Below are 17,749 nucleotides of genomic sequence, written 5' to 3'. Positions count from 1 at the left end.
GTAACTATCTCCTGGCCCTGTCTTGGTTGCTTTCTTCACAGCAATGCACTGACGGCTACGAGTGGGACCCTGTCAGACAGCAGTGCAAAGGTAAGCCAGCTTCAGAAATTGCCCCCCTTTGAACTTGGCTTTTTGTCTCTTTTGCACGCATCGCTCTCTCTGTCATGTTTGTCTTATACCAGAAAGGCATGGGCATATATTTATATGTTTTCTTTTACCTCTAAAAAGAGTCCTGACTTATGTTATTACTGACCACAGATATTGATGAATGTGACATTGTTCCAGACGCTTGTAAAGGTGGAATGAAATGTGTCAACCACTATGGAGGATATCTCTGCCTTCCCAAAACAGCCCAGATTATTGTGAATAATGAACAACCTCAGGTAGAATCACCACCAGCAGCTGAAGCGGCCTCAGGTGCCACTGCCGGAAGTGTAGCTGCCAGCAGCATGGCGGCCAGTGGAGTGGTGCCTGGGGGTGGTTTTGTGGCCAGTGCTGCTGCAGTTGCAGGCCCTGAAATTCAAACTGGCCGCAACAACTTTGTAATCCGGAGGAACCCAGCCGACCCTCAACGCATTCCTGCCAACCCTTCCCACCGGATCCAGTGTGCAGCAGGCTATGAGCAGAGTGAGCATAACGTGTGCCAAGGTGAGCATGATTTCTTTCACTAAAAAAAACATTCTTGCCCAAGGGCACCTTATGCTGAGGATGATACTGGCTCACAGAGTGGGGACTTCCCTGGTGCTACATGTTACACTAGGTGCTTTTTTCTGCATTAGCATAAGCATTGGAGTGTTCCCAATAGGTTGGTGCTATGGGTATCACCATTTTACTGTGGAGAAAATTGTGGCTCAGAAAGCTCATCAGTGGTTCCCAACCCTAGATGCACATAACTAGAGTCACTTGGGAACCTTGAAAACTACTTCATGGCAAAGCCACACGCTAGCCCAATTAAATAACAGCCTCTGGTGGGGGCGGAGAGGGGATGTAGGGAGGTTCCCCGCATAGGAATTTTTTTAAGCTTCCCATGGGGTTCCAAGTGCAGAGCCAAGTTTGAGAACCAGAGGCCACACAGGTGGTAAATGCAGAACCAGTCTTCAGATCCAGGCAGGTAAACACTAGATTCAGAGCTGACCAAAGTAGTGATCAGTGTGTTCATCTGGAATTTGAAATTGTGTGCTGTGAAGTTACTGCATCCTTTAGTTTCTCAAGCCTCTTGTCACTCAATTTGCCACTGAACTTGTTTTCCTCACTCAGGAATAAAGAATGGGTTTGAGCTTTTATTGAAAATCTTGGAGGGAGCCTTCATTTATCCCATTTATGTCTCTTTTAAAGCTGTCATGTGAGCACATTTCCATTCTGTCACTTGCACCATGGCATCATCTGCCTGGGCTTCTCTGTTTATTTTCATAAGAAGTACACATCAGTGTGTGTTCTAGAAACAGCTGTAGGCTCATGCTAACAAAGTGATAAGAATCTCGGGCTTTGAAGACATGTAGGGCATTAACTAACTGGACTGTGCTGAGCAATTTTATTTCCCTTTTTCTTCTTAGCAAACCCCTTCAGAACTGCCTGATGTAACAACTGTGTTACAAGATGGTATGAGGGACTGGGTAGCTCCCTATTACCCAGGCTCCCTGGTACCACCACATGAGGGCATGGTACATACATGCCAGTGGAAACAGCCCAAAATTTCTTACTTTCTGACCTGCTAGGAACAAGGAAGAGAGCATCTTCCTTCCTTAACATGGAGGGGCTCAATCAGGATTATGCAGCTGTTGCATTAAGAAGATGCAGCTCCTGGGTGCCCTGGGATGCTCCCCTCATTCAAAGGCACTTTGTTTTATCTTCTGTGTGAGAGACACTAGATTTTTTAAATGGCTTATAAATGAAGTAAGGAAATAGCCCATGATCTGACTTTCATTATTCTCTATTTTATGTTCAAATTTTAAGTACCCCACATCAATAGCTAACTCGTGCTGGGACGGTGTCACTTTTCAGAGGGCACATTACATTAGCATCTGTTTCGTGTTACTGTCATGAGTCAGAGTTCCAATATCGATGATGAATGCTTCAGCATCTGCTCAATATTCTGATACTGAATTTAAGGATCATGTCAGGAAGTTACACTGCTGAAGTTATTGTTATAGAACATTTGGGTAAATAGTGACAGTTATGTACCAACTGTCAGAGATGTTATTTAAATATAAAATTAGGTCAGAAGGTTTAGTTATATTTTTACTGGAAAAGGTTTGCCGATAACTTTTTTAAAGTGCTGACTTTTATGGACTGAGTTATTTTTAGCACTTCAGATGCTGTATATTTTTATGGCACTTAGGAGGGGGGAAAAAGATAAATAAATGGATAATTTCCTAAAGTAGTTTTCACTTCATCATTGACACTTTGGATTATATGCAAGAATGATACCTAGAACTGAAGAAAGAAATTCTATAATTATACATATTTAAGACTAACAAAAATCATTGGTCATAGTAGAAACTGTATTACAAACCAAGAAAATTATATCCTATTTTGTTTTATCAGGGAAAATATTTAAATTACATTAAAATACTTTTCATTTAATAAAACATTTCTAACCATTCTGGTGACTATAAACTGAATATTTAACTGTTTTGCATAGGGAAGATGTTAAAAACATATTTATTGTATATACCTAGAACATTCCCAGCCCAAACTGCTCTATCTAATTCAACCAATTTCTAAAACTTGGAATTGGAATCTGCACCACTGAAAGCAGGGTTAAAAGTTTTTTGGATGACTTAAGGCTTAAGTTGGATTTCTTCCCACTTCACAATTTTACAAAGTGCCCATAAATGTGGATTTACTTAATTGTTGATAAAAGGCGGTTATTTCATATGATAACAACAGGATAATCTATCTAGGGAATCTGACTAACATAAGTCGAGTAACACTTATGCCCGATTATTATTGAGCTAATCAAACATGCAGTCCAGCTTCTTCTAATTGCCTGCAGATGTATGACTTTCTCATTCCAGGCCAGCAGCACAAAATAACGTTTTATAACTAATGTGGAAGTGTGTAGACCTCTGCTTAAAATAATAATATGCTCTAAGAATCTATATTTCTGACATCATGGTTGAGTTTGAGGAACCTTCTGTTTTAATAGAGATCTCCATTCCCTTTTGAATGTTACATACTTATACCCAATAATCCAAACACATTTAGCATGCCAACTAAATTAGAATAAATGAAAGCCCACAGCTGAGTCAAACATATAAAAATTATTTCCTTTTTCCACATGTATTTTTCAATAGGTATAGCTTATTATTATATAACTGAAAACTGAGAACATTTTTATGTAAGGGTTGAAATCTGTCCTTTAGACTTAAAATCAATTATATCTTCAAATGTACTATTATCACAGAAAGCTTATAATTGAAATAATACTATGAGATTCTTTAATGTGCAGCATATTAAAAGTTTATCTTTCAATCTTCTGTCTGTGCTTTGACAGTTTAATTTTTTAAATGACACTTTTACTCTTTTTGTGTATGTTTCCTTTTAGTTTGGTGAAGAAAATAAAAGAGATTTGAAATGTAATATAACACCTAACAATCAAGCCACCGTGAACAGACATTTTTAGATAATTTTTGTCAAATGAGGGAGCTTCTGGTCACAATAAGTTTCACATGACTGGTATTATCCTTGGCAGCTATAAAGCTATATAAGGGTAATTTCAATATTATATGTCTAGAGTCATAGCTTTAGAAATTAATTAATTCCATGACATTATGTACCTCATATTCAGCAGATATTCGTATCTGCCAAAAGGAAGTTGGACGAATAGGGAGTATGTTGTAATCCATTATGGCTCATCTTTAGTTTTCTAAGTCTTTATGGCATAGCCTTTATGTAATTCTCCTAAAAAATGATGGAGTTACAAATCACTAATTCAAATTGAAATGGGATTTTTTTAATCACATATAACTTTCCAAAAGTTCTATTTTTGTAGCAAAGAAAAATCATTTGGGCATTGGCAGGAATGAAAAAACATTGATTGCTCAATTTAAAGGATTCTGTTCATTTAATAGGACTTTCAAAAATTTAAACATAGAACATATCATAAACACAGCTGTGGCAATTAAGCTACTACAAGACCTGATCATATGTCAATGTATGACTACTCAGCTGCTGTAGGAACTATGTTGTCAATGAATAAACCCAATTCAGATGCCTTATGGAACAGAATATGGAGCCAAATCCAGAGTATGGTAGCTGGGTCTTGTGATACAAAGGTGTCACTGAAGGACATGAAAACATACCTTAGAATTTCAACTGTCTCTGTCTTCCAGGACTGTTTGGGTTATAAAAGTAAAAGTTCCATGTACCAGAAAATATCAAAATCCCATTGAAGCAGAACGGTTGATCACTCTAGCATAGTCCTTCAACCGAATCCCTGTATATCACAGCTAACAGTGAGCAAGTTCTAAGAAGCGGAGCCATTTCTCAATGATCTCATTTCGCCAGTGAGGTTATTCTATTAAATTTGTTTTGATTTTTCATCAAGCAAATTTCATTGACTTCTAAGTACTTTGACAGACCCTTTCTTTGCCCTTTTAGGGATTCTACCCAGCAGTTCCCTAGTGTGAAGGTCTCCACATAGTTTCAAACTTCATATCTTAGAGACTCAGACTATACAGCATCCAAATACTTAGAAATATGTTTCACCATACAGGCTCATTTCTTCACATTTCTGCTTGGAAAAAGTTCACACCCTGCTTCTTCTGTACATTTTTCTGTTTTGCTAATTTTTTTCACTTTTAAAATGTGTTTCCAATGATTGATTTCATTCTTATCGTCACTAATTATGCTATAGAAGCAACTAAAAGGTTTTTTGTTTTCCACAAAAAAACTTTTGCGGATCTTTTTAAAATTATTATTTTATGATACAGCTCCATAGGCTCTGGGATTTCCCTTTCTCCTTTTCCAAAACCTCTCCCTCCACTGATTTCCCCTATATTATTATAATAGTACAGTCATTCATACACAATCCATAAGTTGGTCATTCTGCTATTTAAGCGTATCTTTACATTGTAGGTATGGACAATGGCAGAGAGTCCAGTATCATATTATCAAGACATATTTAACAGTTTCACTTTTTGAAAACAATTTTCTTTCTATAAAATCTAAAGGAATAAACAATGCTCTGGGGACCGTCTATTATCTTCTGTATATTTCTTTATGAACATAAGGATAACTAAAATACTGTTTTGAGAAGGGAAGAAGTTATTATCTATACATCTGCTTTTAAAAAGGGAAACTTGAACTAACAAGTTAAGCTTCGCAGATGTTTGGGACATCTTTCTTTGACTTCTTTAATTTTAAATTTAAATGATCTCATTTCCAAAAAAGGATTTATAAATTATAGTGTAATCAAGAGGCTCTGCATACCTGGCATTGTTATTACCAACTTTCAAACACTGTCCTTTTGTTAATCCTGACTAATGTTATTAAGGTCTCTACCTGCATGGCTTAGTTTTGTGAGGAAATGCCCAATTTTCATTACATATAATTATACAGCCCAGTGAAGAACTTTGATCTCAGAAAATAGATATTTTACAAAAGGAAGACTATCATTGAATAAATTATATTAACCTAAAAAAATACTTGAAGCAGAAAGTAAAATAGGCATGTAGCATGCTTACAGTTCTTCATTGTTTTTGGTTGCTAATTACCTTTAAATACCTGAAAATTTCCCTAAAGTTAAATAAATGGATAGGCATTGAGTTAATAGGAAAAACTTAATTACTTTTTGAATAAGCTCATATGAGTAATTAAGTACCTCCAAAATATTTAGCATTGTTTCATACTTTGAAAAATACTGCAGTTATTGATTTTCAGTCATTTGAAGACAGTTTAATACTCATCTGTGGATAGCATGTGAATCTTACAGCTTCAAAAAATGTCTTTAAAATTCCTTATTTAAAAATGATAAGTGTCTGTGATAGAAGGACTTAAAAAGTCAGTATGATCACTCTTCTGTAGCAAAAGACAACACTATACAACTCCTTGATCCCATGGTTCCAGAACTGTGGTCCCCAGCATCACCTGCCAACTTATTAGTCATGCAAATTCCTGCATTCTTTACCAGACCTACTGAATCAGAAACTCTGGGATTGGTATGCAGCAATCTATATTTCAACAATCCCAGATTTTTGGTGCTTGGTCAATGTTTTAGAATCAGTGTCCTAACTTTGATTTAGAACATTCAGCTACAAAAATCAGAGGCAGAGTCAAAATGCATGACATGAGATATGCGAAGTAGTGAGTACATTTAAAATATACACTCTACTTCTAGGAAAGAATAATGTGCCTGCTTTATCTCTCACATTTCTTGCCATCATCGGTGCTATGATCCCTAACCAGAGATCATCCTGAGGCCTGGTTAGAACTACAAGTCTGAACCAAGGACATCATTTGTGCTTTCTTGAGGAAAAAAGGTGTATCTTAAGAAAAGCAAAGAGGAGAGTCTCACATCGCTCCGTAAAGCCTGCAAATATGAAAAATAGACCTATCCTTAAATCATCAGGGGATGAAACTTTTATGGTGTATGCTGGTTATGCTGATGATCTATATCCAGTGATACCTTTATATTCTACAGGGGACTCCCACCACCCCCTAAGTTCATGGCACAAACTTGTGCAATGAGGCAATGCTGTTTGCAAATCCAGTTTGTATAGCACCATACAATAACAAGTTAAAATACCTTTCAGTTAACAAAATAAGGAAACCTTCCAGTACTAGATCCACAGGTGACCATCTTATTCCATTTAGATTCTGTAAGACATCACATATTCGAACAGCATTCACATAAATATATTCTGTTTGATTTAAACTTGATCAAAGATATAACTCCCAAAGACAAGAAGATTCTTGTTAAGACTAGTTAACACTTAATCTGTGGAATGAATTTCCCTTGGCCCGTAGAAGTGAAAAGAAGATTAGAGTAGAATTGCAAGCCTGGATAACTTCAGGAATGTGCACTGGTATCGGCTCATTATTTCTTTTTCCAGCAGAAAGTTTCAAGCTATAGTCTCTGAAATCAACAAGTTGCCCTTTTGTAAGAATTGCCTTTGCACTTGTTGAGCTTCTGGCACATTTTCATTCTTTGAAACCAAAGAGTAAACAAAATGTGTCCCAAATGTGTTTGATTTTGCACAAATGTACAAATAAGTAATTCATGCAACATCTGAAATTCATTAGCATGCTGCTTTTTTCTAGGAGGTAACTGCAAATTGCACACTCCAAAATAAAGCTGATCAAGAAAACTGCATTGGCAAAAAAAAATGTTGTGATTGTGTGGATTTAAACATTTTTTTCAGGTTTGTAGTATAAACCTAAATGATTTGTGAAGGTTTAACTTCAAAGATGGAATTTAAAATATGACATGAAAGAAAGGTTGAGTGCCAAGCTATTGACAGCAGCAAATGCTGTTTATCACTGTCAATTTCACAGAGCACATAGGAAACAAAAGGGGAGATACAGAATTCCTGTTACATACATGTGTGCTAACTAAACTAAGAACTTGAGATTGGTAACAAATTAAGTTCTAAAACATCAACTACCTTTCAAATAGATGTACATCTATAATCCTTTGAGTTAACCAGGCAACAGTGCAACCGAAATTGATCAAACAGAACACAAAGCCATTCACTTAGTGCTCAGTGAATTCAAGCGATATGGAGAGCCGCTTGCTGTTGTAGTTTGATAGTCAAGGTAGAAAGAAGGAGTGATCTAGAGTTGTTTTTGTGATCCAGCAGGTGCTACCACCTGAAAGCACCAGCATCCCATATAAGTGTCAGTTTGAATCCCAGCTACTCCCCTTCTGATCCAGCTCCCTGCTAATGTGGTTGGAAAATCAGCACAGGATCACCCAGGTGCTTGGGACCTTGCCACCCACATGGGAGACCCACATAAAGCTCCTAGGGTTGCACCAAGCCCAGCTCTGGCCATTGTGGCTATTTGTATAATGAACCAGCATTCTCCCTTTCTCTTTCTATCAACTCTGCCTTACATACAAATAAAATAATACCTTTTTTAAAAAGGTAATGATGAAGAAAACTACCAGTGATGCTTAACAACTTGCATGACAAACATCTATGGGTACTTTTATACTCAGTAACTGTGCACAACAAAATACTAATTTATCTGACTCTGTCTAAACATTTTCCAAAACTGTGTTGTGTTTTACTTACTGCTAAATAAGTCATTGATAAAAAGTTTTTTTATTTGTATGAACAAATGGTTTTCAATCATTAGAAAACTCAATTTTAAAAATTAAACCAGTGTCAAAAACGTAATATTTGAATACCCTATGTATAAGGCATATGTCTCCATTTTATAAAAATTCACTGTGTCCATTAGTTATTATTCAGAGATTCTTGAAGCCACCACAATGGCTCAACTGGCCAATCTGCAGCCTGTCAGTACTAGCATATCATGTGGGCACTTGTTCTAGTCCCAGCTGCTCCACTTCTGGTCCAGCTCCGTACTTACAGCTGAGAAAAGCAGTAGAAGATGCCCCAAAGCTTTGGGACTCTGTACCCACAGGGAAACCTGGAAGAAACCCCTGACTCCTGGCTTCTGATCAGATCAGCTCTGGCCATTCTGGCCATTTGAGGAATGAACCAGCAAATGGAAGATCTTTCTCTCTGTCTCTCCTTCTCTGTAAATCTGCCTTTCCAATAAAAACAAAATCTTTTAAAAAGAGAGAGAGAGAGACTATTACATCTTTATAAATCTTTTAAAAAGGTTTATTTATATTTATTGGAAAGGAAAATCTACAGAAAGAAGTAGACATAGAGAGAAAGATCTTCCATCTTCTGGTTCATTCCCCAAGGGGCCGCAACAGCAAGAGCTAAGCCAATCCAAAGCCAGAATACAGGAGCTTCTTCTGGGTCTCCCACATGGATGCATGGTACCAAGTTTTGGGTCATCCTCCACTGCTTTCCCAGCCCAGAGGCAAGGAGCTAGATGGGGAGTGGAGCAGCCAGGACACGAACCAGCACCCATATGGGATTCCAACACGTGCAAGTATTATTAATAACTCTAGACATTGTCCTGCACAAAGATATTGAAACTCATTCTCTCTAACTGAAACTTACCATTTGAGCAGCACCTCCCCACTTATCCTCACCCCCTTACCCACATTCTCTTTCCTTCTATTAGTTGGAATATTTTACATTCCACATAAAATGAAATCATGTAGTATTCATCTCCCTGTAAGGCCAGAAAATATTTGTGTGAGCCCTTTGATATTTGAATAGACTCAAAGCTTCCTCAGAAGCTCTGTGAAATAAGAGAAAGGAGGAGGAGACAAAAAAAGAGGAAATGCTTCTTGCATGACCATTTCCATGACTGGAGGATAGAAGTGATCCTTTTTAGTTCTGCTTTATAAGGTGCAGAAAATGCACTGATTTGGGTAAGGGTGACTCCAAGTGGGACAGTTCTAGTCTGGTCCCCAAGCAGAAAGAATGGAGCTGCTAGAGAAGGGACAAGGAGTATCACAGATCTCAGAAGTCCAGAAGAAAGATCCTTATCCATGAGGAGTCCCCTGAGAGTTGATAACTGTCTTATTCATGAATTACAGACTGTCATGGAGGCTGGGTGTAGGGGGCTTTATGTGTTCCCAGCTAAAGAAAGAATCATGACAGAAGTTTTATCTTCCTCTGTATATCCAGTTAGATCTCAGTAAGTCTCAGAGAGTGGTGAAATAAGTTCTTAGTCTCAACAACTGTGCTGCAAGGAAGCTATTCCTGCTCCGTTGAGTGGAGCTTTGGAACACAATCTAAAATGGGAATCAACTCAAAACATCTTCTCCAATATCTGCCCCAGAGACTAAGTCTATCACAGCCTGGATTTGGGAAAAGTTGTTATTTAAGGATGGCTAGTTATATTTCATTCACAAGGATATGTCACTGAATTCTCATTAGCATTCTTACTATTTGCTAAAATCTTAAGTATTCCAATATTTTCACATCTATTAAAATTGCAAATGGCAGTATAGACTTGTTTTTCAGATTCTGTTCTTAAACACTTAGGATCATTGTGATTTGATGTGGCTTCCTACTATAGTTCAACTTTAATCATTCTCTTAAAATATGTGCACAAGACATCATTCCATTTTGCCAAAGTCAACAATGAACATTTTTCTAATTGTTCCTTCTCATAATGTGAGACCTAAAGAGACACTATTGTGTCAAATGGCTTTCTTTCCTTATCCATGTTCTTTGCTAAATAGTTTGTGATGTTAAAAGATTCCATTTTAAAAAGAAAGGACTATCCAGGAGAAAAAGTTTTAAGACATTTAAGCTAAATGCTCCCTTTCTAGCTTCAGATTAGCTTATTTTATCTATTTGTATTCATCTGTGTATACTTACACATGCATACTCAAATACATGCCAGTATACATTCATGTACATAAATACATAAGCACAATTTTGAATAGGAAAACAGTGCAAACCAAAATGAAGCTGACCAAAGATGCTGCTGCATTTGAGATGACTCGGAGTTCAGTTCCTCTCTATTCCACTAAGCTGCTTCTTAAATGTATATGTTTACCTATCACAAGCATAGAGTACACCTTCGGCAGCTACTGTGATACTGGACAGGGAAAGAACCAAATAAATAGAATGGCAAGTGCTGAAGGCATCCATCCCGGAGGTTTTGCTGCCCTGCACTTCTGCAGTAAGTAGACAGATCTTCAGGAACCTGAGAGACTTACCTGGATTCCATCCTGACACAGCTTCAGTGGGATGCTGAACAACCACAATTTTAGCAAAAAGTGTCATCGTGGAGTGGATTAGGAAATGATAAATTATCCAGGCTGACACTGAATTCCCCAAGCTATTTCATGCCTAAGACTTTGGTAAATTATACAGTCATGAGGTAGTCTGGAAATACAGCCCCCCTCAGTAAGCAAAGGAGAAAATTCCAGTCATTCATGAAGAATTTCACTTTGCAGTGAAAGCTGTTTGTTTTTTTTTTTTTAAAGCAGTTCATGACCTAGTGTATCAGAAGTCAGGGGAAAAGACAAAGAAAAAAGTCCTCCCACACAAAGGCTAAAAACACAGGGTTTTGTTCTAAACTTCTATTGTATAACCTCCCTCCCTCTTTTAGTGTTGGGGGCAGGGTGCTAATGATAAAAAGAAGCTAAATGAAAGAAGGAAATTTAATTATAGTGCAAGTCAAGCACCTAATGACAGCTCTCAGAAAAAACAGGAATGATTATTCAGTGAATAGTTCATTCAAGGAAAAAATGTTAAATAGCAAGACCATTGTGAATTAAAGCTCAACTCTAACTACACTGAAAAATCTTATTGATTTTTCAATTTAAGCAGAGAAATGGATTGTGTGAGCATGACAGAGCAATGGTTTCCAATAAGCCAACCTATCACAGATGGTTAATACTCAAGTAGATTATCAGAATACAACTTTATAAGAAAAAGATATTAGATCACTAGTTAGCATTATAAAAACCTGATCACAAATAGTAGTAGAGCTGCAATACTTTTAAGGTGTTCTTGGAAGATCTGGTTACAGTACCAAAACCAAGAATAAAAAGGTTTACACATTACCAAAATATTATAAATCTGTTACAAAATGCTTTCAACTGTGTGTGTTTAGTAAAATACAATTTCTGACCTCAGAATGAGGCGACTATTTATAGCAGCAAGAGAAAATAAAGAAGAGTGCATTGATTATTTAATGAAATATGTTTGAAGTTCTCTACAGAGCTGAGAGACAGAGAAAACTAACTATGAGCAATGGCTCACCTATTCCTCCATGTAAAGTAGGACAAGATGAATTAAGCACAAACCCAAAATCAGACTAAGCCTTTGCAGTTGAATTCGAACACCTAATGTTTTAAGTGATACCATGTCATTGTGATGTTAAAACTACTACTCAACAAGAAAGAAAATACCACTTTTCTCAAAACAAATAATTTCTCTGTTCTCTCCTTGTTAAGTGGACCTCCCCAAAGAGGTTTAGACAGTCAGAACTATCCAAAAAAACGCAAACAATAGATACACAGAGTATGAAAGAGAGAGATTGCAATAATGGGAACTGAGTAGTGCCAGTTTCCAGACTTGCCTGCTGAAGAACCAAAACAGCCAATGTTGTTAAGAGTCAGTCCTTAGGCAGCGTGAGGGGTGAGGGTTGCTAATGTTAAGACATAGAACCCAAAGGGCTGAAAACCAGGAGCTCCAAAATCAGGGGGAGGAGGAAACCAAAGCCCCAGCTCCACAAGAGAGAGCCAGTGAGCCCTTCCTCTGCAAGGTTGCCTTTTGGGCCCTCAGTGATCAAGAGGATGATATCCTCTCACGTGGGTGAGGACCATTGCGTTCATCTTGTCTGTCAACTCAAGTGCAATTTCTGTTCTGGAAATGCCCTCCCACAAACACCCAGAAATAATATTTCACCAGCTTGTTGGGGCATCCATCAGCCCAGTGACATGGATAGATAAGAACATTCACAACATCTTATCCACTAAGGTCACAACTGGGTAACTATACAATCAGTTTAAAAAAAAAAAACAAGACTTGGATGTTGCTTATTACCTGTTGGTCAATTTTAAAATGACAAACTGCAAATCGTTAGGATGAAAGAGTCATGGGGATTCCCTCACTTCTGGAAAAAGGGACTCAGGAAACAGTGATACTCCCCAGTACCCCCAACCACCACACAGGGTTCAGGAGTGAAAAAACAGTCATCCAAGAAAAAAAAAAAATGCCCAATTGCAGGGGGTGCCTGCAATGTAGAGGCCAGGACTGTTATCATATATCTGTGGAAGAACAAAGAAAGTGGAGCAAAGAACTAAGCCACACCCTTTTTCCAGAAGCCTCCTTTTACCCTGGAGTCACAGCAGCTGTGAGAAGAGAGAGGCAAAAAACAATTGATGTGGGATGGGACTGGGAGGGAGAGAAAAAACAGCAAGATGAGAGCTGAAAGGCTAATGAGCGACACAGGATCCCACCAATGGAAAGAGGGTCCTACGCGTACCTCAGGAAACAGCACTGCACATTTCCCACAGCCACCTTCACAAAGAGACGTCAGCAAGGTCATGGGGAAACAAAAGTGGAACTGAAAGATAACGTTCATTTCCAAGGACTTTGTGAGGCCTCCTTCCATGTGAGGAGGAGGGAGTTGACAATGCCTATTTTCCTCCAACGACTGGTGCATAAGAGGCTAGGCGACCCCTTAATAAATTATTTTGCAGTTTTCATTAAATCAGAGAAATTTTAAATTTGAATTGTTTAATTATTGTATATCTTTTTAAAATCTCCTATATGGCTTAGATGATAGGCCAATGCTCTTCAAATTTTAATAAACATACTAACTACCTTAAGATGCTGTTAGAATAAAGATTCTGATTCAGCATGTCTGGGTTGAGGCCAGATGTTGCACACTTCTAACAAGCTCTTCTATTTTGTTGATGCACACAGATTCTACCTTCCATTATCTGACAGTGAGCTTCCCATCAGGATGCTGATAATGCCTAATGCAGCTTCATTCCCTATGTACTGCAGTTGAAAATGTGGTGTAATTTGGAAGAATCAGATTTGCATGTGGTGGTTTTTCAGAGATATTTTTTCCTTTGTTTAGATACTCAATTTCTCCAATACAAATTATAACAACTGCAAGCTGCAAGACACAGATATTTCCCTTGCTTCTTAATCAATAGATTTGCTCCTGTAGTGGAATGTTTTTTCTGCTTGAATACTCAGGAAGATTCCAAAAGGTCGTTTTTGGCAGCAAAGAGTAGTGGTAGCAACATGAAACTAAGCAGGAAACAAAACTTCTCACTGGGTCTTCCCCTCAGTGATTTGTTGATCATAGGCAATCAGTTTATCTCTCTAGACCAGTTTTCTCAGTTGAAAGAAATTGGATTATCCTTTCAATTTATGATTCAAAGCAATTTGGGAAAGGGAGAAGACTGAGAGAGAATGCACTTTATTTAGGATATAAGCTTTTGATGAAGTATGGTAAGAATGTGGCATTTGATTGCTATATGCCTGATATTAAAACTGTCTCTATTAATAACTCCTCTTGGTCCCTTGTATTGTATTTTTATCAGTATTTATATCAGGGCAGGTTGAAATATGCCCTGGGAAGAATGCGGGTACATTCTGTAATGATATATGACTCAGAAACAAAAAATCTGACAGTCCAAATGACCTGTAGCTTTATTGGCAAAACAGTTCACAGGCAGCACTGGTTGTCTGCTGAAAGTCTGGACCAAGTCACAGAATCTTTAAAAGCTAGATCCCTGAAGTCTTTTCCCAAGACACTGACATGGGTAGTTACTGTAGTTCATGCCACAGCCCAGGGCTCCATCTCAATTCCAGTTCAGAAATTAGTTATTTTTCTTTTGGTACACAGTAAAGATATTTTGCATATAGTAACATAAATTCCTTCAAGATGTAAAGGTAGCAGCACCAAGGTTTATCCCTTTATTATTTTCATGGCTTTTGAGTTAAGATTTCATACCTTCACAGGGAACAGGAGCATGTTTCAGCAAAGAAAAGTCTGCTTAATGTCTCCAAGTTTGTTCATTTCAAAATCTGACATTTTTCATCATGAGATGCAAACCAGATTTAAAACCAAAGCAATGGGTCTCTTCCTTGAACCTGTATGCTGTTATCACAGAAGAGCCACAAGGACGTGTATGTGCTACTTACTGTTGATCTCTTAGTTTTTCAGTCATTTTTTATAAAGATTTATTTTAATTTTATTGGAAAACCAGATATACAAAGATAAGGAGAGAGAGAGAGAGAGAGAGAAAGATCTTCCCTCCAATATTTCACTCCCCAAGCAACTGCAACGTCCAGAGGTGAGCCAATCCGAAACCAGGAGCCCAGAGCCTCCCCCAGGTCTCCCATGCAGGTACAGGGTCTCAAGGCTTTGGGTCGTCCTTGACTGCTTTCCCAGGCCATAAGCAGGGAGCTGGATGGGAAGCAAGGCTGCCAGGATTAGAATAAGCACCCATATAGGATCCTGGCGCGTGCAAGGTGAGGACTCCAGCCACTAGGCTATCATACCAGGTCCTCAGGGTCAGTTTTTCTGAGGTGTGGCTTAGCTGTGTACTTCGGGTTCGGCCTTTCACAAACTCCAGGCATCTCAAGGCTTGGCTCTTCCACCTTCAATTCCTTGCCACATATACTTCACAGAGCAACCCACAACTTGGGACTGCTCATCAGAATAAGCAAGAGGGCAAGCAAGAGAAGGGGCCGACCAAGAGAGAATGCGAATAAGACTGAAGTTATGGTTTTTGGTAACATAATCATGGCAGTGCAAACATATCACTTCTGCAAATTCTGTTTGATAGAAACAAGTCTCTAGGTCCAGCCAACAGTTAGAAACTGGAAGGACATGACACTGGTACCACTGGCACCACTGGGAGCCCTGGAAATAGCTACCTATCCCAGTCTTTCATTAACATTCGCCCTCAACTGACTCCAACCAGACACTCAGAGTTAAATCTAGAATTCTAAGTTGTTTCAAAATTCAACATCTGAGTTAAAATCAAAATGCACACTTTCTACTCACAGCACAGGAGACTGGATGACTCATTCAGATACATAGCCCGATGCGTAGATGGGGATGGTCAACAGCTAAGACCAAGTCCTAAGTCCTGTCCAAAAGAAGAAATGAGCTGCTCTCACAACTCCTCTTTCCTTCTTCATTGACCTGGATTTCTAAAAACCTACCAATTTCTCCCCAATCCATTTTTAAATTATCTTAAAGCTTTTATATAAAAAAATAAAAGTCATCTTTTATTTCACTTTACCAACAACCTCCCTAAAGCAAAAATTGATGAGCAAACACAGAAATTTCCTTTATTTTTCCAGATTAACATGTTCTCACATGCTGTTACATAAACATTGTTATTTTATGTTAACTTTTGTCCAAAACTCAATGTTATTATGTGTGTGTTAGGGCATTTGGAAAACATTTTCCACCACTCCATAGAAATCTGTTTCTTAGTTTTCTCCCCACAGCCTACTCAAAAGCCTGCTCCCATAATCATCACTTTATGTCCAAATATGTTTATATCTTTTCTTTTGCCTCCAAATTCCATTAGAAGGCATGCACTGGACATAAGCTAAAGCTATAACAAGAGTTAAAAATTCTGAAGCAATAAATCCAACATGAAGTGTGTTGGGGTTCTAAGGAGTAAATATTCTGATAGGAGAAAAGATGGTAGCTTGGTTTTTGAAAGGAGGTCACTAATAAAGTAGAATGTCACTGTAAAAAGAGAGAAGTTGCACATTCCCAAAATGGAAAAAAAAATTATAGTAGACACTGTTTAAATGAACAGCGCATCAGAGAAGTGACAAAGTCAGTTGGTGGGACAAGCATTTTGTAAAATGATTGAGTCATTGCTTGGGATCTGTCCACATACCATATCAGAATGCCTGGGTTGGAGTATTGGCTCTGTTTCAGAGTCAAGCTTCCTGCTAATGAGCCCCTTGTTACACAGCAGATGGTGGTTCAAGTATCTGGGTACCTGCCTCCAAGTTGGAAACCTGTGTTGGGTTTCTGTCTCCCAATTTTAAGCTAGCCCAACCCAGGCTGTTACAAGTATTTAGGGAATAAACCAGTGGATGGGAGAGAGTCTGCCCCTGTCCTCAACTTTCACATAAATACGTGTCCTAAAATTAGATGGTGACATAAAAGGAAGGCCAGCAGCAACACTCTGCTTCCCTTAGAACATATTCTACTAGCAAGATCATGACATAACCAGCAAGAAAGAATACAGAAAAGGCTAATTCATCTATTCAAATGGGTACCTAGAATGCAAAGAAAGGTATTTTGGTGTACATAAAAGATAGAAATTGGCCAGATAATCTTAAATTGTTTTCTGAAATGCATAATAAAGCTCTGTAAGGAGGGCATAATTTTTGGCCTTAGTTCACTCTCCCCTAGATTCTTTTTGAGATCTATCAAGATGTTTATGATGCCAATAACAAAAACCTGTGTGGGCCTATGCACAGGCTTTGGTATAAGAGTGTCTTGTAGGCTGAGAGAAAGCAGCCCAGGGGCTCAGTCCTGCACCTCCAGGGAAGACTGGTGTGGCCCAGGAAGTAGGCAGTGAATGCTGGGGCAGCTCTCAGGAGGGTTGCCAGTCAAATATGCTTCTCTTCATTGCAAAAACCAGAGGGAGAAAAACAGCGTTATGTTCATAAGATTTTCTCATATTCAGTCATCCATTTGTTAATATCTTCTCTTGACATAAGTAGCCCCACTAAATTCCTCTTTCCTCATCACTAACTCTAAAATGACAGCTTAAGGATTATCCTTTCTGCCACTTACCGTGAAACATGGCCCCAAACCAGTTTGTTGTAGGTTTCTCTGCTTAACCACATAGCTCACAACTGGGTGGATAATCAATCATCCTGTGACTAAATCCATCTGGAACAAATTTGAAGAAGTGGCCATGTAGGCTTCTTTAAGGGGAAAAAAAAAAACTAAACTGAAACCAGAGTTGATCTTTTCAAAGGTTCAGAAGAAAAAAAAATTATAAAACTCAGCAACTCTTCTCCCCACCCCACCCCCAGCCCTGATCCAGAATTCATGCATGCTGGAAAAGATTTGTTGCCTTGCTCCTATTTCCCATTGTAGCTAAATCCTTCAGAGAGATGGTCTGTGAAGATGTTGGGGGAGAATAGGCCACTTTCCACAGAATGAGGTCACAATCCTTCCT

General features: G+C 38.3%; 1 protein-coding gene across 1 annotated transcript in view; it reads left to right on the top strand.

Moving 5' to 3' along the window:
- Positions 1 to 17,749, top strand: part of EFEMP1 (EGF containing fibulin extracellular matrix protein 1) — a 54,169-nt gene that overhangs the window by 5,274 nt on the left and 31,146 nt on the right. The window contains exons 3-4 of the mRNA XM_004580126.3: positions 42 to 90; positions 259 to 648. Of these exons, the coding sequence (XP_004580183.1) occupies positions 42 to 90; positions 259 to 648 (439 nt within the window). The remainder of the gene's footprint in view (positions 1 to 41; positions 91 to 258; positions 649 to 17,749) is intronic.

Source organism: Ochotona princeps, chromosome 8 (assembly GCF_030435755.1).
Source record: "Ochotona princeps isolate mOchPri1 chromosome 8, mOchPri1.hap1, whole genome shotgun sequence".
In the NCBI taxonomy this organism is placed as follows: domain Eukaryota; kingdom Metazoa; phylum Chordata; class Mammalia; order Lagomorpha; family Ochotonidae; genus Ochotona; species Ochotona princeps.
This window is presented reverse-complemented; position numbering and strand designations above follow the sequence as displayed.